Source organism: Taudactylus pleione, unplaced genomic scaffold, assembly GCF_031769625.1.
Source record: "Taudactylus pleione unplaced genomic scaffold, aTauple2 ptg000205l, whole genome shotgun sequence".
NCBI classification, from domain to species: domain Eukaryota; kingdom Metazoa; phylum Chordata; class Amphibia; order Anura; family Myobatrachidae; genus Taudactylus; species Taudactylus pleione.
In genome coordinates this window covers 4,103,759-4,130,355 of record NW_028284607.1, presented here as the reverse complement: position 1 = coordinate 4,130,355, position 26,597 = coordinate 4,103,759, and the positions used below count along the sequence as shown (strand labels likewise).

The 26,597-nt window shown below is 46.7% G+C and overlaps 1 protein-coding gene across 1 annotated transcript in view; it reads right to left on the bottom strand.

Annotated features, from left to right (window-relative positions):
* Nucleotides 1-26,597, bottom strand: part of LOC148517976 (solute carrier family 2, facilitated glucose transporter member 5-like) — a 56,883-nt gene that overhangs the window by 13,578 nt on the left and 16,708 nt on the right. Inside the window, exons 7-9 of the mRNA XM_088477956.1 lie at nt 12,673-12,783; nt 2,431-2,532; nt 108-183 (exon numbers count right to left, since the gene is read on the bottom strand). Coding sequence (XP_088334082.1) covers nt 108-183; nt 2,431-2,532; nt 12,673-12,783 — 289 coding nt within the window. The remainder of the gene's footprint in view (nt 1-107; nt 184-2,430; nt 2,533-12,672; nt 12,784-26,597) is intronic.

Genomic DNA, 26,597 nt, shown 5'->3' with positions numbered 1-26,597 from the left:
GAACCAACATAATATAGTGAGAACCAGCCAAATATAGTGAGAACCAGCATAATAATAATAATAATAATAATAATAATAATAATAATAGTAATAAATGTTCAATTTACCTGGTCCTGATCCAAATGAAACACAGTAGAGGAAGATAAGAATTATACTGCAATAAGGCATCCATGTGTATTTGTCCTGAGGAACAGTAGATATAATCAGGATCTTTATGTAAATATGTTCTTATCACTTTATTAATTATGTGATGCTTGTGGTGAATTTAGAAGTTTATAATAATTCTCATTATCCTTAAATAGATTATTACTAGAGATGAGCAGTTTGTTTTTTCTCGAATTTACTCGGATTTGTTCGGATCTCAAAAACGGCATCATATTGGCTACCTGGCTCTCACGTGTTTTGGATATCCAATATGATAAATCCGAACTAATCTGAATTTACGCTAATTTGGCGATTAGAACCGAATAAAACCTGCACATCTCTAATTATTACAGGTTTATGAAACATTATTATAATATAAAACGTCATACAGTTAGCCTCATAAAAGTCAGGAAACCATTACTTCGTCCACTGAATAAGCAAAGTAATAAAACACACAGGACAGTGGTGGACAATATGCGGCCTTAGGGCCACATGTTTCCCTTCTAGAGTTCTCATATCACACTCCCAATATAAACATGTTCACCTCTTTGATCCTCCTCCTTGTGACTTGTGAGATTATGGGTAAATGAATACATCGCAAGGAATGTATCAAATGTTGCATGCAGGAACAGAGCTTGCAAGAAAGTTCTGTCCCTGAGAATCCAGTCTCTGCACTTCTCAGGGTATTTTTTGCGAAAAATACCTGCAGAGTGTAACCGCGTACACATCACCAGCTACCCCCCATGACCGCCCCCCACCCCAGTGACCCCTGCACGTTGCTGCAGCCAGGGATCAGTGTCAGGTTCCTTCTGTAACCCCAGTCAACTGATCAGTGCTGTAAACTGAGATGCCGCCTGAGAGTTTAACAGCATTAGCTGACTGGGGTCACAAGAGCTGGACAACGATCCCTGGCTGCAGCAGCGTGCAGGTAAGTGTTAGCTTATTATTTTCTTTTTTTTACTTTTTATCTTCTTCAGTAATCAGCCTGTGGTCTAGTTAGACACACATGGCTGATTATATGTGCCAGCTCTGAGCTCTGTTCTGGCTCGCTAGGGGAAACGAGAGGAAATGTTGAAATGGCACATTATGGCCGAGCTGCTATTTCAATCTCCCTCTTAAAATGGTTGGTTAGTCATGCTCAGCTTCCCTGTAATGTAGGCTGGCATTGCTAAGAACTCTTACTGCACCACTGGCCAGTCTTGGAGCTGTCTCTCAGATGAGTAGTGGACCTGAAAGCCCAGACTTGGGCATGGGATCCCTGTTTATACCCTAGTAGAAGAGTTGTAAAAGGCTGAAGCAGCTGAAAATAGTTGGGGAGGTGGTTTCGGTATCTGGCGTCGCCACATGCGCGGAAGCATTCTCCCTGTATTTATTCCAAACAATACAGGGAGAAGTGTACTGACGGGATTCACAGGGACAGAGCTTTATCGCAAGGGATTCACAGGGACAGAGCTTTATCGCAAGGGATTCACAGGGACAGAGCCTTATCGCAAGGGATTCACAGGGACAGAGTTTTATCGCAAGGGATTCACAGGGACAGAGCTTTGTCGCAAGGGATTCACAGGGACAGAGCTTTATCGCAAGGGATTCGCAGGGACAGAGCTTTATCGCAAGGGATTCGCAAGGACAGAGCTTTATTGCAAGGGATTCGCAGGGACAGAGAGCCTGATTCTGACCCGGTAGCAAGCGCTGAGCGCTCGCAACAGGGTCGATGGTGGCCCAGAGCGCATGCGCACGACGGAGCCGGCTCCGTCGTGCGCATGCACGAGACCCGGATAGCGACGGGCAATCCGTCGCTCCGGGTCTTGCACCAAAGGGGGCGTGCTGTCGATGTTGAGTGGGCGGGCCGGGGGGGTGGCTGTCCAAATGGAGGCGTTCCCATGAGAACGCCTACTGTTTGAGCCCGGCCCCACTGACATCACAAGTGATGTCAGTGGAGAGATTACAGCCGAAATCTCCCTGGGGCTACCACAAGGGTCTTGTCGCAAGCCCGATGGTCGCGATGGTCTTGACCTTCGCGACCATCATCATGGCCGCTCGCTATAACCCACAGCTATGCGAGCAGCCAGGAAGCCGTCAGGCTCTGAATCAGGGCCAGAGCTTTATTGCAAGTTCTGTCCCTGCATGCTTATGTTAGTATATTCCTGTGATATTTCCTAAATTCGCTAGTGCGAATTTAGTTGGAAATATCAGACTACAACCACATTTTAAATGCGGATTGTAGTAAATAGGGGCCATAATCTTGGGTGCTTTCACTGTGTTTGTGGGATTGGTACAAAGAGTTACCTGCAGTGAGATTGTCAGAGTCAGAAGCCCCAAAGCTAGAACAATGGATGCATATCCGGTCAGCAAAACAAGTCTTCTGCCAAAGCGATCAACTACCAGACTCTGAGAAGAGAATGTACACAATAAGGTTACTCAATGACCAAGCAAATGTCACTGCCAATTCTGTTTAGCTATGCAAAGTTTCATTGGTAAGGTCATGGATTGTGGGTCAAGATGGTCACATTTGTGAGTGTGCAAATATTGAGCATGATTAGGAGTTTTACATAAACCCAATAGTTTGCATAGTGGGTGGACTATGCAGGACCGGCACTGCGCATGTGAGGTTGCATACAGTACCCCCAGGGGTCGGGGACATGCTGCTTGTGATTCCAGAAAACAAGGTTGTGCCGGCCACATCTTCTGATGCAGATTTACTGGCCTCACAAGCGGGCAGGACGTGGCCATTTTGAGTAAGCTTAGGCTTATTCAGTTGGCTGATGTTGCAGATATTGCTGATCTGATGCAGCGTCTTCGTCTGCAGACATCAGATCTGAGATGTTGACAGGAGGCGCCTTTTTCTTTCAGACACCTCCTGCAGGCATATTAGCATATTTTTGCCCAACAGCCCCTTCTGAATAAAGCCATTGGCACTGTCTGATGTGAGGAGATGATCAGATCGTCGATACATGTGAGATTATCTAGTTATTTAACTATACATAAAAACTGAATTTTGAGTTAATTTAAATAAGATAAAGTAGTGAATGAAGGTCATTTAGAGGGTGTTCCTGCTTGGTAAGAGGACAGACTGCCTTTTTGTAATGGTGCGTACACACGGTCCAACTTTGCAGGACGATATGAACGATAACGATATTGTTTATTGTTCTATCGTTCATATCGTTGACTTTTGTTATGTTAACGACCAACAATGCATGTGGCCGCATGGACGATAATGATATCTGAGGTTGACCGTACATGCAGACCAACTTGGTCGATATCAATGACCAAATTGTTCACAGTGAATGATATGAACTATCAACGATCGTTGATATCGACCAAGTTAGCCACTCCCTGGACACTCACCGGGCTCCATTTTCAGAAGCACGCCACGCTGGAAGAAGCAAACATTGCAGCTCGACACCTGTTTACAAGTGAATACAAGGTAAGTATATTTAAAGCCACCGTTGGCCACCAATGAATTCCACCCAACAAGGGGCTATGCATAGGGGACGCTGCATAACTGGGGGCTCTGCATAAGGGGATGCTGCATAATGGGGGCTCTGCATAGGGTACACTGCATAACGGGGGCTCTGCTAGGGGACACTGCATAACGAGGGGCTCTACATAGGGAACACTGCATAAAAGGGGGGCTCTGCATAGGGGACACTGCATAAAAGGGGGGCACAGCATAAGGGGGCACTGCATATAAGGGGCTCTGCATAATAGGGTCTCTGCATAGGGGACACTGCATAATGGTGGGTTCTGCATAGGGGACATTGCATAACGGGGGACTGCATAGGGAACACTGCATAACCGGGGGGCTCTGCATATGGGATCTTGCACAAAAGGGGGGCTCTGCATATAAGGGGACACAGCATAAGGGGACACTGCATATAAGGGGCTCTGCATAAGGGGCACTGCATAACAGGTGGTCTCTGCATAGGGGGCACTGCATATAAAGGGCTCTGCATGTAAGGGGCACAGCATAAGGGGGCTCTGCATAAGGGGCACTGCATAACAGGGAGGCTCTGCATAGGGGGCACTGCATAAAAGGGGGGCTCTGCATATAAGGGGCACAGCACAAGGGGGCTCTGCATATAAGGGGCTCTGCATATAAGGGGGCACAGTATAAGGGAGCTCTGGATATAAGGGGGCTCTGCATATTAGGGGCTCTGCATATAAGGGGACAGCATAAAGGGGCTCTGCATATAAGGGGGCTCTGCATATAAGGAGGCACAGCATAAGGGGGCTCTACATAAAGGCACTGCAGGTGGGCTCTGCATAAAAGGGTGCACAGCATAAAGGGGCTCTGCATATAAGAGGACACAGCATAAGGGGGCTTTACATTTAAGGGGGCACTGCATACAAGGGGCACTGCATAAGGGGGCACTGCATATAAGGGGGGACTGCATAGTTGGATGCCCTTATTTAATGGACTCAGTATAATAGTGAACTCAAAAGAACTATTTTTAATTATTTTGTGTGTTTTCAAATTTTATTATTTCAGACATGGCTGGAAACCGCGAATTCTGGACAGGATTCTTGCATGTATACCAAGCCAATAAGTGCTTGTGGAACATAAAGCTGAAAGAGTACTCAGATCAGGACCTTAAAAACCAGGTATATCAGAAGCTGCTGATGTATAGCAGGTGCCTGAAGAAGAATGCAGACATAGCCTGGGTAAAGCAGAAGATCAACAACTTCCGGACAGTGGCCCTGATTCAGAGCCGGACGCTCTGAAAGAGCGCTCGCTCTGAATCAGGGTGTTTTTAATTTTTTTTTTGAGCGGCCTCCCGGCCGATCGCATAGCTGTGGGTGACCACCCACAGCTATTGCGAGTGGCCAGGATGATGGTCGCAATGGTCAAGACCATCGCGACCATCAGGCTTGCAATGAGACCCTTGTGGTAGGGTCTCGTGGCCGCAAGCCCCAGAGAGCTTCTGGCTCTAATAGAGCCGGAAGCTCTGACATAACTTTTGATGTCAGTGGGGCCCCCCACAAACGGCAGACGTTCGCATGGGAACGCCTCCGTTTGTGAAGCCACCCCCCGCCACGCCTACAAAATGGGGCGAGCTGTCGATCCACATCGACAGCCGCCCCTTTTGTAGTGAGCCACGGAGCGAGTGCTTTTTGTGGTCGCTCCGGGGCTCGCGCACGCGCAGTGCGAACGCCGAACGTGTGCACTCGGCCACCATCGACCCGCTTGCGAGGGCTATGCGCTTGCGAGCGGGTCTGAATCAGGCCCAGTGTTCATCTGGGAGCACTCCAAATATATGAATCGCAAACGCTCTGGAGCAGGGGCTGACAAGGTGCGGAAACCAAGTTTAATATAGTGCATAATGTGCAAAAATATCTTACCTTGAAATACTCAGACTTGAGGGCCTTGTATATGGCCTTACACGTCTCGGGGACACTATCAACCCACCACCCACCGGCCAGGGCTGGCAGAGATAGCCCCGGGCCATCAGCCTAGGCCAGGGGTGCCCTAGAGAGGGGGATCTCTTTATTTGGGGGTCCCCAACTCCCCAGGCATCCCTGGCCTGGGCTGACTAGCGGTCAAGAGTAATGTTTTGGCTGGGGAACTTGGTGATAGGGTTTCCCTGGCTGTGACATCACCCCCCCCCCCTGCTAGAGAGGGTCCGGTGCTGGTTGTGGGAATTACAGGGGAACCCTATGCATTTTTTCCCCTGTAATTCCAGAACCAGATCAGAGCCTGGTGCTGGTTATGCTTAGTACAGTGGAACCCTATGCAATTTTTTCCCTGTACTTACACAACCAGGAATGGCTATGAAAAGTATGGGGTTGGTTGTGTATTTAGGGGGGACTCCACATCATTTATTTTTTACTTTAACTCTTTCTAAGCTATTTAGAGTAAGATACATGCATGCATCTCACTGATGTATGCATGTATCTGTGTCAAAACTAAATGCTCATGCTGAAAATGAAAGCATGAAGCAATTCTATTCAGTCGGGGCTTTGAAGTTAATTTTGAAGTGGGATTTGCTGTTCGATTTGTACATGAACATGCAAAAACAAACAGCAAATCTCTGTTCAAAAACTAACCACTTAAATTTCACTGGCAATTAAGTTATCGGGCCATTCATCAAGAAGGTAAAACAGGAGATATCACAGATATTTCCTACTTACCTTCCTCTTGCGGAATGGCCCATACACTAGTATGGGGACAGAATTCATCAAGCTTACAAAATATAATATTTTCGGGGCTTGACTGCGGGGGCATTCGGCATCTTCAGATGGCTCCTGCTCCTGCTCCGGCATTGCAACCAGCTCCTTCCCTATGGGAAGGAGGTCTGGGTTGCAATGATGGCTCCTTCCACCAGATATTGGAGCTCTTGTGCACATGCGTGACCTGTAGGTCACGCATGTGCTGTCCCATCACTGCTCCAACAGAAGCAGTGAAAAGATTCACTGCTCCGAAAAGGAGCAGTGAAGTGGCTCATGAGGACAACTGATATCACGTAAGCTGTCACCGTTCTGGAGCAATGATGAATTGCCCCGGTTACCGCGGCGAGTCAGAATGTTAATTATCGGGATCCGTTCAGACTCCGATAATTAACATCATGAATAGACCCCAATGTCAGAATAATTTCATTTGCCAGCAATGTCTAATCAGCAACAATGCCCAGCAATGATTAAAATCATGCTGACAATGGCCCTCATTCAGAGCCGTACGCTCTGAGCAGAGCGCACGCTCTGAATGAGGGCCGCCCTCCATAAAAATGGAGCGTCCTCCTGGACGCTCGTATAGCTGTGGGTCACCACCCACAGCCTATACGAGCGTGCAGTTTGATGGCTGCGATGGTCGTGACCATCGCGACCATCGAAACTGCGAGCCGGAGCCTGCGGTTGAGGTTTTCAACCGCAAGCCCCGGAGTGATATAGAAACATTTTTCACACATACACGACCACCGCAGCACTGCCATTCCATGTACTGAGGACACCGTCAGCAACCCCGCTCTGCCGACACAGTAAGTGCACTATTGGTGTATCCAACCCACACTGTATAACACACTGAGGGTCTGATTCAGACCCGCTCGCGAGCGCTGAGTGCTCGCAAGCGGGTCGATGTTGGCCCAGTGCGCATGCGCACGACGGAGGCGGCTCCGTCGTGCGCATGCGCGAAACCCGGATAGCGACGGGCAAGCCGTCGCTCCGGGTCTCACTACAAAGGGGGTGTGCTGTCGATGTTGAGTGACAGCACACCCTCTTTGGTGGGGGGGCCGGGGGCGTGGCTGCCCAGACGGAGGCGTTCCCATGGGAACGCCTACAGTCTAGGGCCGGTCCCACTGACATCACAAGTGATGTCAGTGGGAGTGCTTTTGGCTCTGTCAGAGCCAAAAGCACTCTTGGGCTTGCGGCAACGAGACCCTACCGCAAGGGTCTCGTCGCAAGCCCGATGGTCGCGATGGTCTTGACCATCGCGACCATCATCATGGACGCTCGCATAAGCTGTGGGTGGTAACCCACAGCTATGCGAGTGTCCAAGAGGCCGCTCCAATTTTAGGTAGGCCGGGCCTGATTCAGAGTGAGCGCTCTGGTCAGAGCGTCTGGCTCTGAATCAGGCCCTGAATCTGGTTTTGGATTTTTTTCCCTTGGTGTTTTGTTTTCGTGTTTTGGTTTTGGATCTGGATTTTTTTTCTTAAAAAATTCATAAACACAGCTAAAATCACATAAAATGGGCCTGTTTTTGTTCCTACAGTATTATTAACCTCAATAACATTTATTTCCATTTATTTGCTTCATCTAGTTAAGGCCAAAAGGTTGCATCCAGCTAGCTGGCTAACTAAGCTAAGTGACACAGTGGGGGTCACTAACATGTGGCAGTTCAGCTTCTTATTTCCAACACGGATACAGGCCCTGGTTCAGAGCCGAACGCTTTGACAGAGCGCTCGCTCTGAATCAGGGCCATCCTTCTCTTTTTTTAGAGCGTCAAGACCATCGCGACCATCTTCCTGGCCGCTCGCTATAGCTGTGGGTGGTCACCCACAGCTATGCGAGCGACCAGGAGGCCGCTCTAAAAAAAGAGAAGGACGGCCCTGATTCAGAGCGAGCGCTCTGTCAGAGCGTCCGGCTATGAACCAGGGCCTGTATCCGTGTTGGAAATAAGAAGCTGAACTGCCACATGTTAGTGCCGCCCACTGTGTCACTTAGCTTAGTTAGCCAGCTAGCTGGATGCAACCTTTTGGCCTTAACTAGATGAAGCAAATACATGGAAATAAATGTTATTGAGGTTAATAATACTGTAGGAACAAAAACAGGCCCATTTTATGTGATTTTAGCTGTGTTTATGGATTTTTTAAGAAAAAAAATCCAGATCCAAAACCAAAACACGAAAACAAAACACCAAGGGAAAAAAATCCAAAACCAGATTCAGGGCCTGATTCAGAGCCAGACGCTCTGACCAGAGCGCTCGCTCTGAATCAGGCCCGGCCTACCTAAAATTGGAGCGGCCTCTTGGACACTCGCATAGCCGTGGGTTACCACCCACAGCTTATGCGAGCGTCCATGATGATGGTCGCGATGGTCAAGACCATCGCGACCATCGGGCTTGCAACGAGACCCTGCGGTAGGGTCTCGCTGCCGCATGCCCTGGAGTGATTTTGGCTCTATCAGAGCCAAAATCACTCCCACTGACATCACTAGTGATGTCAATGGGGCCGGACCCAGACGGTAGGCGTTCCCATGGGAACGCCTCCATCTGGCAGCCACGACCCCGGCACGCCCACCAAAGGGGGCGTGCTGTCACTCACCATCGACAGCACACCCCCTTTGGTGCGAGACCCCGAGCGACGTATTCCTCGTCGCTCGCCGGGTTTCGCGCATGCGCACGACGGAGCTCCCTCCGTCGTGAGCATGCGCACTTGGGCACCATCGACCCGCTTGCGAGCGTACAGCGCTCGCGAGCGGGTCAGAATCAGGCCCTCAGATCCAAAACCAGGGGAGATCCAGATCCAAAACCAAAACATGAGGGTCAGCGCACATCTCTACTTCTTAGTAGATAGGGTAAGGAGAGGAGTTGGCATTAATGTTGCTACTACTGGTGAAATGTTTAACTTGAGCTGTTTAGCTAGAAGCTAGATATATCAGTTCAGTAGATCTTCTACTAACAGAAGATACTATGCTGATCAGGACCATACAATAGCTGTATAACTGTCTATTATGTCTGTGTGCTGTACTGCAGCGTGCAGGTGTGATGTGTATTTAGCTGACAGACCTGCTCCCTGTAGTACAGCTTCATCACCTGGAACAGCAATCTCCCCTCCTCTCTAGCTACCTGCTGTCAGTCACTTTAGAGGGGGAAGGATTTGGGGCGGGGTCCCGTGGATGCTGCTTCCCTCTATGTACCCGGCAGCTTCCTGTCAGCTCCAGTTCCTGCGCTCCCCTCATGGCTGCGGAGCCTCTCACACAGCCTGCGGTGAGTCCTGCTCTCTTGTCCCCTCAGGCAGCTCACTCCGATCCAGTTCTGCCCTCCGGCCAACACGGATCGGATGCTGTTCCTTCGACACCACCACCAACGTTCCTGAGGTTAGGGACACTTAATGCAGGAGCTCATTTCCACTTAACTGCCTCTCACACACTCCTCCCAACTGTCATCTGTCAGGCCTCTTTATAACCTCTCCTAGCCCTCACTGCAGTGTCCAGCACAAGTCCCCCCTGCAGTTAATAGTGAAGTCCGTGCTGGGGATGTCTTAGAAAAGTCCATCACCCGCTGATGGGGAAGACCAGCAGGACAATATGAGGGCACTGGGCTATAGGTGCCATTACATTGCTACAGCCCCTCTTACATTGCCATATCAACATGTACATATATGAACTGCCATTGCATTAAACATACAATATCTTGTATGCAGTATATATATTATGGTGTACATCAATGAATTTGCATATAACTAACAAGCTCTATATGATTGAATAAATATTCCCTAACAGCCCATCCATTTCTTCTGGGGTATCACACACCTGTTCTGCGCATGTGTAGAACGAGTTCTGTGATCTCACTTGCAAATCCACCAAGCCGCAGCATGATTGACATACTACAGCGTTTGGGGGCGGATCCTGTGATCCTGAGTTCCTTGAGCTCCTTGATAACTACTGGGGTCAGCTGTCCTCACTTCCTTACCTGCTATGTTGATTTGGTCAATCCAGTCCCCGTTCAGTGCTATCCTGCGGAGCCCTGCTCCTGATACTTTCCTTCTCAAGCGTGACTCTGATCCTAGTGGACTCTTCTGGGCCTGTTGTGGGTAAAAGGTACTGTACTCCTTGCTACTTTTTTTTTTTGCCTGGTCTCCTGTTCAGTGCTACCCTCTGGATTTTAGTTTTCTTGCTGACTTTGGTTCTGTTGGATTTTTCTGGACCTATATGGGGGACATAAGGTACTGAGTATGTCCCTCCTGCTGTTTCCTTTGTAGCCCCAATCTCCAGTTCCGTGCTACTTTCTGGACTTTTATTCTATTGCTGATACTTACCTCCTATTACGGTTCTTTCCTGTTATGGTTGAACTTTCTGTGGCTACTATGGAACAACTCCTTCAAGTCATTACTGACTCAGGACAGAGGGTTGCAGAACGAATAATGGCACTGCATGCTGATTTGTTTTTTATACTTCGAGATTTGCCACAACCGTGGGTTAGGATTGCTGCGGCTGAGAATTGTATTTTCACCCTTGAGGTCTGTACTGTTCCTGTCAGTGGCGGGCTGACCTCCTTGGAATCTCAGAGGTTAACACAACCTCGTCTGATATATATTATATGTTTATTGCTAAAATTCTACATTCTATCGTGCAATATACTGAGCATATGGTGGTGAACTTCCAGGATTTCCTCACTGGTTACCGACAATCTCGTCCACAATTTACCCAAGTACAGAGACATCTGCGTGATCTCCAGTTCTGCTCCATGTTATTTTCTGTTGATGGGTGGCTTTGTGAGTCCATACATATTTCTTTGAGTTTTTTCAGGAGGCTAAGGCCTGGCTTGGATGGCGGCCCCTGGAATGGGAGTATCCTCCGTAAGGGCTCTATTTATTAAAATCATTTTTACTAAAGTGAAAAAGGGGGGGTAGGGTCGCGAGGGGGGGACAGGGTCGTGGCGGCCGGCGGGGCATGTGCGGCATCTTGTCACTGTATTTTTTCTGAAAAATACAGTGAAAAGAGTGCAGTGGGGATTTGTAGGGACAGAGCTTTATCGCGAGCTCTGTCCCTGAAGGGATTTTTAATAAATCCCTGTGATATTGCCTGACTTAGCAATGAGAATTCAGTCAGAAATATCACACTACAATCTGCATTTTCTATGCAGATTGTAGTAAATAGAGCCCTAAATGTCTTAAGTGCACTTGAGTTATATTAACCATATTTAATTTTGTCAGCTTGCTTTTTATACTGTTTTATTTTCTAAATTTGCTTTTACATTTTGTGAATATTTTCTTACTGTCATTACCTGTATCTATCTTTATATTATCCGCTAGTACTTCACTCCCCCCAGGGTTTAATCTTTAATCTGTGATCCTTTTCTCCTGTTTTTTTTGCTGTTTGTCTTAATTTTATACTTCTTTGAGATATATTAGTTTGTTATCATTGGGAGTCTCTCCATTGACCCCTTTTATCCTGGGCAGAATGCACCATGGCCTTAAGGTACATGGGTGTAGTTGCCCTAATTTTCTTGAGCTATGGGGTTTAGGTAATATAGTGTAGTGGTGGAGGTGGGGGTTTGTTTGTGGAACTAGGTGTGCTGTAAGTGGGGATATGGTATACAGGGTGGGGAAATCTGGGGGGTGGTTTTTGTTTATTGTTATATTTTGTTTTCCATGTGTGATTGAGGCAGGTTAATATCTGTGTGGTTTGGTCCTTTGTTGGGTGCTGGGGTATCTCCTATTCAGACTGTATATTTCTTAGTAAGAATCACACTGATCCTTTCTATAGAACAGAGCTTCTCTTTATCCTGCTGGTATATACACCTATTATTATTTTGATTTAATGTTGTGGTGGCCTGACGCCTTCGAGTATCCGTCTCATTGCTACTATGTTGTGTGGTGTTTATGTACAGTACATGTAGGTTTTCTCAGTTTCTTTTTTACTGTTTGTCTTGTTGGATATACAGTACAGTACTTCATACCTTTCTAGTTTAATATTCATCAGTCACTAATTATGTTATTTTTTGACTATTCTGTTCAACTAAAACCTTGGTGCTGTCTGAATGTTAGGCGACCAAGACAGGTTATAAGCCTCCCTTCTTGCCATGGCAGACCCTAACACTGTCTGTTCAGTACAATTCCTCTTACCCATGATATCACTTATTGGATGCAATATTCACCACCTGTTCTTAAATCTGTGATTTGTAACTTAAAATATATAAAAAATAGATTAGAATTGATCTCAGTAAATTGCATGTAATTCTTAGCTGTAACTAGCCGGCAGCAAAGGGTACCTAGAAAGTTTTTAAATGTTGGCAGCTGTGGGTATTGATTAAACTCAATTTTTTTTGCTACTGAAATGAAGAAAGGTACAAAGAAAAGTGTTGTGTTCACTTACACAGAGGATCACTGATGAGGACTCGCACACTCCCACCCCCACTCTCAGGTACGGAATTGTGGTGTCTGGAAAGCCGGCAGCTCTGAAAACTTCGTCAGCATAGAAATAAATCTAAAAACAGTAAATATTAGATATAACTTACAGGGTACTGTATTTATACTACATGCAGTTGTGGTAGGAGATCTGCGATTAAAGCACACATCATTTTCAAGTCGTATCAGGAGAAAAACTGTCCAACTCCCAGATCCCTCCCAATTACTGTGTATATATATATATATATATATATATATATATATATATATATAGAAAAAATACAAGGATTGCACACTAATCTACGGATATATCAAGAAAGGGGTGCTTGGTAATGGTATGTAATATTGCAGTATATCCAAAAAGGAAAAACCAGCACACAATGCATAATATGCAAAAATAGAAAGGTTGTATTAAACATGTACAAATGGCTTCAATTAGTACCCTGGGTCACATATTTCAAGTGCATAAAGGTAATACATTACAAAAACCGGTGAGAAGCCATGGTGGTATGGAGATCTCCATACCACCATGGCTTTTTCATGTTCCTAGCCTGTCACCAGCACACAGTGAGGAACACGCGGACACATGGGTGAGAGCCGCAGGTTTGCCCCCCCAAGAAGAGTCCTGACCCAAAACCAAGACAATGAAAGTTACCTGCCATGGTAGCCACCACCCCCGCCCACACCACCGACAAGGTGACGCCACGCACCAGTACGAGTGAGACAAACCACCGGTGAAACACCCACACATGTGATCCTACCTTGAGAAGCCAGGACCGCACGGGCACCACAGCACAACGCCCCCAGTCCAACACCAGCGCACCCAAGCGACAAGGACACGAGCCTCCAGCTGGACCCCTGCAAGTACTAATTAGCCTGTTTTCAGGCTGTAGACCTGAAAAGCCAAAATGGGTATAATGGTTGGAGCCCATACTCACTCTCCATCCATAACCCCAGGAACCTTTGACTTGCTTTTACTAAAGCCCAAATGTCTAGCAAGTCTGTTTTGCAATCACAGACATTTTCCTAGGGTTTTTAATACATATAAATCAGAAATCTGGGACAAGTATATCTCCCTTGTACAACCCTATCAGTGCTGTTGCCAAGATTATAATGGCACAGTCGTGCCCTTATATTAAGGCTGCGTGTAAAAAAACTGCAATTCTCCCATAGAGAATTCCGGAGGGGGGTCATGGTGTTTAAGGGGCTACATCTTAAAAGCTATTTGAGGTACCAAACTGAAATTTGGCACGGGTGGGTAGAATTGTCGCTCGGTGCTGTATGCCAAATTTCAGGGCATAAACTTAAAAAGTGAGGACTTGGGAGTAATCTAAAGTTCCAACTGTCACATTTTTCTGATGTTCTCAATTAGGACCACTTTTCTGCTATAGTCTATGTTTTTTTTGGGGGAAGGCAAAACTCAGGGTAGGTGGCGAATTTAGACTTGGGGTTTGTTTTATTAGGTAGCTATTGGTAGACGAAATCTGTATAGGATTGAGGATAGATAAGATTGATGGTTTCTGCAAGGTGTTTTGTATATGACAGCCTGTTGGCTGAGTGAAGGGTTTGTGTCAGGTGGTCAGTTCATCCTATAGGCAGAGGGATAGGAGGAGTTAAATGGAGGATATATAAGGCAGGGTTAGAGGGCAGCTCAGCCTCTTTTGCAGTGGAATTTCGGAAAGGCTGAGTATCACTTGCATATTTATTCCTATCCATTTATACCAACTGTCTCTATCACCATGTCCCGTGCTTCAGACGGGGTTCCCCTATGTCATTTGTTCCCTGTATTTAGCACAACCAGTACTGGGTCACCATAGCACGGTGCTGGTTGTCGTTTGGGGGGGCGGGGGGGGGGGTAGGGTCACACCATTTTTTTTTTTTTGTGTACACAGGGATTTTTTTTAATCACAAAAGCATATATGGGTCTCACTGATCCCGTCCGTGCTTCTGTGTTTATTTATACAAAGATGCAGGTGTCACGGATCTTTCAGGTCCGAGCCTGCATCTGTCTGCTGCTACCTCCCCCGGGTCCTTCCGCCTGCACCACTAACGCCCCCCCGGGTCCCGACCACAGCTAATGCCTTCTGCCCCCCATGGTTCCTGCCGTAACTTACGGCTGCTTTCTCCCCCGAGCCTATCCACCGCTACCGCCCGCACTGACCTGCCATCTTGGTGAACCCAAGTGAAGCCACAGTAAGTACACCTGATAGACGCTCCTACTGAGGCTGTGCATCAAGTTGAAACTTCCTATCTCTATAATGGCGTATTCGTGAGGTAATAGTTTAAAAACTGTAACTTTCTCAATTACCTAAACCCCAAAACACCTACCATTGAACAATAGTTACCTAATAAAACAAACCCCAAGTCTAATTTCGCCCCCTACCCTGAGTTATGCCTTCCCAAAAATCCACCATAGAGAACAGCAGAAAAGTGGTCCTAATTGAGTGTCAGAAAAAACTGACAGTTGGAAATTTAGATTACTCCCAAGTCCTCATTTTTTGTTTTTGCCCTGAAATTTGGCATGCAGCATCGTGCAACAATTCTACCAGCCCATGCCAAATTTCAGCTCCGTACCTCCAATAGCTTTTGAGGTGGAGCCCCTTAAACACCATGCCCCCTCCCTCCGGAATTCTCTATGGGAGAATTCCGTTTTTTTTAGGGGACCCCTACGTCGTTTGTCCCCTGTATTTTGGTAAGCAGGACTGGCTCTGATTAGCCTGGTGCTGGTTGTGCTTTATACGGGGAACCCCTACGTCATTTATCCCCCGTGTTTAGCACAATCAGCATTGGGTCTCCAAAGGTCGATGCTGGTTGTGCTGTGGGGGCACCTCATTTATTTTTATATTACACATTAATTTTTTAAAACAATGCATGGATGGATCTCACATATATATATATATATATATAGATAGATACATCCATGCATCTGTGTTTTATTGATTTGATTTTCTGAGGTGCATGCCCAGCACCAGTGAATCCCTCTGTCCCCTGCTGATGCTTCTGTGCATGGTCCTGTTGCTGCCACTGCTTCACACCCCCGCTGCTGCCACTGCCCCTCACACCTGAAGCCTGCCCCACAGCCGTCTCTCCCTCTGCACCCTTAAAACACCTCCTGTGTGCTGTCTGCTCCTCCACCCGTGCTAGGGTACCTATTTGTTGTCCTACTGCCCTGCAGGTGACCCAGGTTTCTCATCAAAGCCCTGATGGTTAATAAATTATAAAAAAGCTATGAAATTCCATAGACAGAAAACCTTACGGTTTCACATGTCCCATTAAGGCTGCTTAGACATGATCTGAAAATTCACAAAACCTACTGAATTTGTGCCACACAAACTTCAAAAAGTAATGAAATTACGATCATTAAGGCTGCCTTAATGGACGTGTTCCTTGCGTAATACAGATATGGTATGCCATGACACCATGTGGTTAACTGCAGATCCAGCACTCTCACAGAGTGAGATTGCTGTCACTCACAAAATGGTGGAGCTGCTAATTCACAAAATTGTGTGCTCATTGGAATACACACATGCAGTCTATGCAACTGAGGTCTGAGCAGAATATAGAGCTGCGCAGATGAGATCAGAGTATGGTGGAGGGGGGGAGAAGACAGGGCATTGTGGATGAGGCAGACAGAAAGGCGTGCAGAGGTGAAGCTTAAGCAGTACAGATGGGGGCGGGCCAAAGTGATGCCGATGGGTTGAAAACAGTGGTGCACATGGAGTGGCACGGTTTGGGGGAACAGAGCAACATGAATGGGGAATACAGAGTAGCATTTATGTGGGAAGATAGAGCAGCGCAGATGGGAAAGACAGATTGGTGTGGATCATACTTGCCAACTCTCCCTCATTGTCAGGGAGACTCCCTGAAATAGCAACAATCTCCCTGTCTCCCTGAAGAGTCTACCAATCTCCCTCATTTCACCTTACCCCCATTATGACATTGTTATATAAAAAAAAACAGAGATATATACATTCAAATGGGATCATTAGTATAATTTCCCTGCATTGGTTATAAGGCACAATGATCCCTATGGTTACATGTATTTTCTGAGAAGTATCAGTGTTTTTATCAACAAGTAGATCTGACTAACTGCTTTGGAGCTCATTTACATGTGGATGTGAATCAATGTTATGACACGCCTCTCAGATGTAGCAGTACATGCCCACTTTACCGCCGCGCTAATAGGTGTTGCTTTCAAAATCTCGCTGAAATGCTTTTTCAAAAGTAGGCAAGTATGGTATGGATGAGGAATACAGACTAGCACAATAGGTGAACACACAACAATAGGGATTGGAGAAGACAGATTGGTGCGGATGGGGGGGAAAAGACAGAGTGGCACGGTTGTGGGGGACAGAGTGGTGCAGATGGAGGAATAAAGAGTGGCAGAGATAGGGGGAAGACAGAGTGACGTGGCTGGGTGCAAGGCAGTGGTACAGATTGAAGGAAAGAGTGGCACGGATGCAAGAAGACAGGGCGGTGCACATGGGGAAAGACAAATTGGTTTGGATCAGGGCGTGCAGACTAGCACAGTTGGGAGAACACACAGCTGTAGGGATTGGGGAAGTTATAGCAGCATGGAGGCGAAGATAGTGTACATGTATATTAGGGGTGTGCACCGGCCACTTTTCGTGTTTTGTGTTTTGGTTTTGGATCTGGATCTTTCTTCGTGTTTTGGATCTGGATTGGTTTTGCCAAAACCACCCTTCCGTGTTTTGGGTTCTGGGTTTTGTGTTTTGGATCTGTATTTTTTTGAAAAAAAGCATAAAAACAGCTAAAATCACAGAATTTGTTGGTTTCTCTGCTCCTATGCTATTATTAACCTCAATAACCTTAATTTCCACTCATTTCCAGTCTATTCTGAACACCTCACACCTCACAATAGTGTTTTCATGTCCAAAAGGTTGCACCGAGGTAGCTGGATGACTATGCTAAGCGACACGAGTGGGCGGCACAAACACGTGACCCATCTAGGAGTGACACTGCAGTGGCAGACAGGATGGCAGTTAGAAAAACTAGGCCCCAAACTGTACATAATGCAAAGAAAAAAAAGAAGTGCAAGATGGAATTGTCCTTGGGCCCTCCCACCCACCCTTATGTTGTATAAACAGGACATGCACACTTTAACAAATCAATCATTTCAGCGCCAGGGTCTGCCACACAACTGTGGCTGAAATGATTGGTTCGTTTGGGCCCCCACAAAACAAGCTGGCAATTAATGTGTCCCTGCACAAACTGGCTCTACGGAGGCAAGATGTCATCCTCATCCTCCTCATCCACCGATTCCTCACCCTCTTCAGTGTGTACATCCTCATCCTCACAAAGTATTAACTCGTCCCCACTTGAATCCACCACCACAGGTCCCTCTGTACCTTCTGGAGGCTGGTCTGCCTGGAAGAGCTGATAATTCATTTTGATGAACATCATCTTCTCCACATTCTGTGGAAGCAACCTCCTACGCCTTTCGCTGACAAGGTTCCCGGCTGCACTAAACACTCTTTCGGAGTACACACTGGAGGGGGGGCAACTCAGGTAAAATAGAGCCAGCTTGTACAGGGGCCTCCAAATTGCCTCTTTTTCCTGCCAGTACAGGTATGGACTGTCTGACATGCCTACTTGGATGCTGTCACCGATGTAATCCTCCACCATTCTGTCAATGGTGACAGTATCATATGCAGTGACAGTAGACATGTCAGAAATTGTTGCCAGGTCCTTCAGTCCGGACCAGATGTCCAAACTTGGTCCTGCCTGCCCTGCATCACCGCCAGCGGGTTGCTTAGGATACCTAAGTTTTTTCCTGGCAGCCCCAGTTGCGGGAGAAAATGAAGAAGGAGCCGTTGACGTGTCACGTTCCGCTTCAGCTGACAGTGTGTTCACCAGCAGGTCTTTGCACCTCTGCAGGCTTGTGTCGGCCGGAAAGAGAGACACCACATAGGCTTTAAACCTAGGATCAAGCACGGTGGCCAAAATGTAGTGGTCTGATTTCAACAGATTGACCACCCTGGAATCCTGGCAAAGCGAATGAAGGGCTTCATCCACAAGTCCCACATGCCGAGCGGAATCGCTCCGTCTTAGCTCCTCCTTCACTTTCTCCAGCTGCTTCTGCAAAAGCCTGATGAGGGGAATGACCTGACTCAAGCTGGCTGTGTCTGAACTGACTTCACGTGTGGCAAGTTCGAAGGGCTGGAGAACCTTGCACAACACGGAAATCATTCTCCACTGCGCTTGAGTCAGGTGCATACCCCCTCCTTTGCCTATGTCATAGGTGGATGTATAGGCTTGTATGGCCTTTTGCTGCTCCTCCATCCTCTGAAGCATATAGAGGGTTGAGTTCCACCGCGTCACAACCTCTTGCTTCAGGTGATGGCGGGGCAGGTTCAAGAGTGTTTGCTGGCGCTCCAGTCTTCGGCACGCAGTCGCTGAATGGCGAAAGTGGCCAGAAATTTTTCGGGCCACCCAAAGCGTCTCCTGCACGCCCCTGTCGCTTTTCAGAAAATTCTGCACCACCAAGTTTATTGTGTGAGCAAAACATGGGACGTGCTGGAATTTGCCCAGATGTAATGCCCGCACAATATTGGTGGCGTTGTCAGATATCACAAATCCCCAGGAGAGTCTAAGTGGGGTAAGCCACTGGGCGATGATTTCCCTCAGTTTCTCTAAGAGGTTGTCGGCGGTGTGCCTCTTACTGAAACCGGTGATACACAGCGTAGCCTGCCTTGTAACGAGCTGGCGTTTCTGAGATGCTGCTACTGGTGACGCTGCTGCTGTTGCTGCGTAAGGTGATACATCTACCCAGTGGGCTGTCACAGTCATATAGTCCTTAGTCTGCCCTGTTCCACTTGTCCACATGTCCGTGGTTAAGTGGACATTGTGTACAACGGCATTTTTCAGGACACTGAGGACACTTTTTCTGACGTTTCTGTACAGTCTCGGTATCGCCTGCCTAGTGAAGTGGAATCTAGACGGGATTTGGAACCGGGGACACACTACCTCCATCAATTGTCTAAATCCCACTGCACTAATGGCGGATACCGGACGCACGTCTAACACCAACATAGCAGTCAAGGCCTCAGTTATACGTTTTGCTTCAGGATGACTGCTGTCGTACTTCATCCTCCTCGCTAAGGACTGTTGGAGGGTCAATTGTTTAGTAAAAGTAGTGGTGTTCCTACTTCCTCTCTGGGATGATGAACGACTCCCAGCAGCAGCAACAGCAGCAGCGGCAGCAGTAGGCGTAGCAATGCAGGATCCTCCAGAGGAATCCCGGATAGGAGAGTCAGTCATGCCAGTGACATGGCCTGCAGGACTACTTCCGATCCTGACTAAGGAGGAAATTGACGAGGAGGGAGTTGACGGTGTGGTTTGCAGGCGCTTGGATACAACAGGACAACGGGATTTAGGTGTCCCTGGACTGCTTACGGTCTTAGCCAAAGTTTCTGAACTTGACAGTAACTTTTTATGAACGCGCTGCAGGTGCCGTATAAGGGAGGATGTTCCTAGGTGGTTGACGTCCCTACCCCTACTTATTTCACCTTTACATATGGTACATATGGCAAGACAGTTGTTGTCCGGATTTGGATAGAAATATTGCCAGACCAAAGAGGTGGAATGTTTGGTCTTCTGCCCAGGCATGACCGTGATGGGCTTTTTCATCCCACGGACAACAACTGTCTCCCCCGGAGCCTGATTTAAACAAACCACATCACCATCAGAATCCTCCTCGCCAACTTCCTCCTCAGCGCCAGCTACACCAGTATCCTCATCCTGTTGTACTTCAACAGTGACATCTTCAATTTGCATATCAGCAAGTGGACTGTGGGTGCTCCTTTCAGCACTTGCAGGGGGCGTGCAAATGGTGGAAAGAGCCACCTCTTCACGTCCAGTGCTGGGAAGGTCAGGCATCGCAACCACCACCACACTTGGACTCTCCTTGGGGATTTGTGATATCTTCTTAGAAAGCACAGTTCTTCGCTGTGCTTTTGCCAGCTTAACTCTTTTGATTTTTTTAGTGGGAGGAGGGCTTCCATCGTCATGTGAAGCTGAACCACTAGTCATGAACATACTAGGGATCGACCTTAGCCGTTCCTTGCCACTCCGTGTCGTAAATGGCATATTGGCAAGTTTACGTTTCTCTTCAGCTGATTTAAATGTCTTTTTCAAGGTCATTTTCCTGAACTTTGCCATTTGGGATTGTATGTGCCCTCTACTATGACATTGGGCATCGGCCTTGGCAGACGACGTTGATGGCATGTTATCGTCTATGTCATGACTAGTGGCAGCAGCTTCAGCACTAGGAGGAAGTGGTTCTTGATCTTTCTCTATTTTATTTTTATCGGAGAAAGTTTGGTCCTCCATTTATGTTATATCGATTTGATATATACGTGCGGCTAAACACAGAAAATAATTTTTTTTTTGGTTTGGACTGGAGTGTACTTTGTGGGTTACAGCACCCTTTACCGGTCAAGCCAGCCGGCCCTTTACTTATGACACAGGCGCACTCTTGGCACTACTTTGTTGATGCACGTGCGGCTACTGCGCACACAATTCACAAACACAGAAAATAATTTTTTTTTGGTTTGGACTGGAGTGTACTTTCGGGGGTTACAGCACCCTTAACGGTCAAGCCAGCCGGCCCTTTACTTATGACACAGGCGCACGCTTGGCACTACTTTGTTGATGCACGTGCGGCTACTGCGCACACAATTCACAAACACAGAAAAAAATTTTTTTTTTGGTTTGGACGGGAGTGTACTTTCGGGGGTTACAGCACCCTTTAACGGTCAAGCCAGCCGGCCCTTTACTTATGACACAGGCGCACGCTTGGCACTACTTTGTTGATGCACGTGCGGCTACTGCGCACACAATTCACAAACACAGAAAATAATATTTTTTTTGGTTTGGACTGGAGTGTACTTTGGGGGTTACAGCACCCTTTAACGGTCAAGCCAGCCGGCCCTTTACTTATGACACAGGCGCACGCTTGGCACTACTTTGTTGATGCACGTGCGGCTACTGCGCACACAATTCACAAACACAGAAAATAATTTTCTTTTGGTTTGGACTGGAGTGTACTTTCGGGGGTTACAGCACCCTTTAACGGTCAAGCCAGCCGGCCCTTTACTTATGACACAGGCGCACGCTTGGCACTACTTTGTTGATGCACGTGCGGCTACTGCGCACACAGTTCACAAACACAGAAAATAATTTTTTTTTTGGTTTGGACTGGAGTGTACTTTGGGGGTTACAGCACCCTTTAACGGTCAAGCCAGCCGGCCCTTTACTTATGACACAGGCGCACGCTTGGCACTACTTTGTTGATGCACGTGCGGCTACTGCGCACACAATTCACAAACACAGAAAATAATTTTTTTTTTGGTTTGGACTGGAGTGTACTTTGGGGGTTACAGCACCCTTTAACGGTCAAGTCAGCCGGCCCTTTACTTATGACACAGGCGCACGCTTGGCACTACTTTGTTGATGCACGTGCGGCTACTGCGCACACAATTCACAAACACAGAAAATAATATTTTTTTTGGTTTGGACTGGAGTGTACTTTGGGGGTTACAGCACCCTTTAACGGTCAAGCCAGCCGGCCCTTTACTTATGACACAGGCGCACGCTTGGCACTACTTTGTTGATGCACGTGCGGCTACTGCGCACACAATTCACAAACACAGAAAATAATATTTTTTTTGGTTTGGACTGGAGTGTACTTTGGGGGTTACAGCACCCTTTAACGGTCAAGCCAGCCGGCCCTTTACTTATGACACAGGCGCACGCTTGGCACTACTTTGTTGATGCACGTGCGGCTACTGCGCACACAATTCACAAACACAGAAAATAATTTTTTTTTTGGTTTGGACTGGAGTGTACTTTCGGGGGTTACAGCACCCTTAACGGTCAAGCCAGCCGGCCCTTTACTTATGACACAGGCGCACGCTTGGCACTACTTTGTTGATGCACGTGCGGCTACTGCGCACACAATTCACAAACACAGAAAATAATTTTTTTTTGGTTTGGACTGGAGTGTACTTTCGGGGGTTACAGCACCCTTTAATGGTCAAGCCAGCCGGCCCTTTACTTATGACACAGGCGCACGCTTGGCACTACTTTGTTGATGCACGTGCGGCTACTGCGCACACAATTCACAAACACAGAAAATAATTTTTTTTTTGGTTTGGACTGGAGTGTACTTTGGGGGTTACAGCACCCTTTAACGGTCAAGCCAGCCGGCCCTTTACTTATGACACAGGCGCACGCTTGGCACTACTTTGTTGATGCACGTGCGGCTACTGCGCACACAATTCACAAACACAGAAAATAATTTTTTTTTTGGTTTGGACTGGAGTGTACTTTGGGGGTTACAGCACCCTTTAACGGTCAAGCCAGCCGGCCCTTTACTTATGACACAGGCGCACGCTTGGCACTACTTTGTTGATGCACGTGCGGCTACTGCGCACACAATTCACAAACACAGAAAATAATATTTTTTTTGGTTTGGACTGGAGTGTACTTTGGGGGTTACAGCACCCTTTAACGGTCAAGCCAGCCGGCCCTTTACTTATGACACAGGCGCACGCTTGGCACTACTTTGTTGATGCACGTGCGGCTACTGCGCACACAATTCACAAACACAGAAAATAATATTTTTTTTGGTTTGGACTGGAGTGTACTTTGGGGGTTACAGCACCCTTTAACGGTCAAGCCAGCCGGCCCTTTACTTATGACACAGGCGCACGCTTGGCACTACTTTGTTGATGCACGTGCGGCTACTGCGCACACAATTCACAAACACAGAAAATAATTTTTTTTTTGGTTTGGACTGGAGTGTACTTTCGGGGGTTACAGCACCCTTAACGGTCAAGCCAGCCGGCCCTTTACTTATGACACAGGCGCACGCTTGGCACTACTTTGTTGATGCACGTGCGGCTACTGCGCACACAATTCACAAACACAGAAAATAATTTTTTTTTTGGTTTGGACTGGAGTGTACTTTCGGGGGTTACAGCACCCTTAACGGTCAAGCCAGCCGGCCCTTTACTTATGACACAGGCGCACGCTTGGCACTACTTTGTTGATGCACGTGCGGCTACTGCGCACACAATTCACAAACACAGAAAATAATTTTTTTTTGGTTTGGACTGGAGTGTACTTTCGGGGGTTACAGCACCCTTTAACGGTCAAGCCAGCCGGCCCTTTACTTATGACACAGGCGCACGCTTGGCACTACTTTGTTGATGCACGTGCGGCTACTGCGCACACAATTCACAAACACAGAAAATATATTATTTTTTTAGCACTTGGGGGGAGCGCCCCTGATGGACAGAGCACCCCCTGGACAACACTACAGCTCTCCTTTAGGACTGGGACACTGCACAGGACTTTGGAGTGGACACAGCCCCTATGGAGAACTGACTGCACAACACAGTCCAGCCAGCCCCTATGGACTTTGAAGTAGTGGACACAGCCCCTATTAACAACAGCAGCACAGCACAACACAGCCAGCCCCTATGGACTTTGAAGTAGTGGACAACAGCAGCACTACACTACACTACACTACACAGCCCTAACTCCCACCCTCCCTCTTCACTGTCCACAGCCGAGTGAGAAAATGGCGCAGACGCGGGTACCTTATATAGGATCCAAAACCCGCGAGACTCGGAAGGCGGGATGATGATGTTTTGCCTCGATTTCAGATCCGAGTCAGGCGGGAAAAGTCGAGCCTGACTCGGATCGGACTCGGATCGGGGGGGCTCGGGGGGGTTCGGATTTTAGAAATCCGAACCCGCTCACCCCTAATGTATATACACAGTATGATAGTTTTAGCAATTGGGAAGCTGAATGTGTATATTGAATGAGATGGATGTATGGAGTGAGAAGGATGTTGGAACTCAGTAAAATTTTTGTGGTGACTGAATGGGAAGATTGTGGGATATGTGTGCCACATAACTGCTCAGACCTCAGTTGCATAGACTGCATGTGTGTATTCCAATGAGCACACAATTCTGTGAATTAGCAGCTCCACCATTTTGTGAGTGACAGCAATCTCACTCTGTGAGAGTGCTGAATCTGCAGTTAACCACATGATGTCATGGCATACCATATCTGTTTTACGCAAGGAACACGTCCATTAAGGCGTCAGCCTTAATGATCGTAATTTCATTGCTTTTTGAAGTTTGTGTGGCACAAATTCAGTAAATTTTGTGAATGTTCAGATCATGTCCTAAGCAGCCTTAACCGCTTAACTGACAAATTATTTTTCCAAAAACCGCTCCAAAATTGTCGGTTTCTTTTATGATTGAATTAGGTCAAGAACATAATTTGAAACTTATCCATCACTATTTTATTTGAATTTTTTTTTTTTTAAGACACAGTATACCATAAAAATAGCAATTTTTATGTTATACTGTAGTGATGGCCATTGACAGCTATACCATCGATGGTTCAACCATCATTAGAAGCCATCAATTGTTTAGCGATTGGTCGAGATCTGTGTAGCCCACAATTGCCGATGTTTCCTAAAAATCAATTGAGTGTTGCCATCGATGGTGCAACATTGATGGCCACCAGCAATGGCAAACCACTTGTTTTCAGGCAGACCATCGATGGTTTGCAAACCATCGACGGTCAGTTACCCCCTGTAACCAGAGGCTCTGCGATATCTATCGATATATAAATATACTGTATATATATATATATATATATATATATACACATACAGATATATGAATATCAAACATACATATACATATATAAAACTGCTCCTGCTTACACACACATATGTGTAATATATATATACACACACATTTTTATATATGTATATATATATATATATATATATATATATATATATATATATAATGATACAAATGGCTGGCACTCCTATCCAAAAATGTACAGGCTCTGGGTGCACGTCCAACAAATGAAAACATGCATCAGTGTAGAACGGATGGCACTCCAAGAGACTTGATAAATACAGTAAGGAACGTATATATATATATATATATATGTATATATATATATATATATATATATATATATATACACAAAATCTAGGGTAGCCGGCACTCTCCAATCCAAAATATCTTCCACGGTGCTCGTTCCCAATATGTACATATATATATATAGACACACACATTACTTTCCTTATTTTAACTTATACCCCTTTTCCACCTAAATTCCGGGTCTGACCCGGAGTTGGAACAAAGTTCCTATCCGGATCAGACCCGGAATTTTGCTGGAGCCGACTCGGGATATTCCCGAGTCAGCGCCACTCACACCGCAGTCGGGTCTGCATAGACCCGGCTTTTGCGGAGTGAAAGTGGTCGCTTGGAGATGACGTCATCTCCAAGCGCCACTGAAGGCGGACCAATCGGCCGGCTAGCAGCGCACTCCAGGTCATCGTGACCCGGAGTGCGCTGTTCTCACAGCAGGTTGTTATACCCTGCTATTTACCTGGCTTGGATTGCCGGGTCACTCGACCTGGCGATCCAACCCTCTCCCCTTTTACACCAGGGAAGTGCCCGGGTTAACCCTTCAAAAACCCAGGTTTTAGCTCCGGTGTAAAAGGGGTATAAGGTGCTTGAGACATATCAAAATGCTAATTATTATGTTTACCAGCTAGTGCAGGCTGTGTAATTAAGTCCACCTGTTGTTTGAGCAGAGCACACATACTGCTGTTTAACCTCTGCATTGCTGGAAAAAAAAAGGCAGCGTTTTCTTTTCTGTGTTAAACTTGAATAACAATTGCTTTGCTGAAATAGATATATTTATTTGTGTATACTGGCTTGTCATTGCTCATATATAAAAGCACCTACACTTGTACATACACCTCCCACTGTAAAATGGAGGAAGTTTTTTGTACTATAGTAAATTTGTTGGCCTCTCACCAAAAGA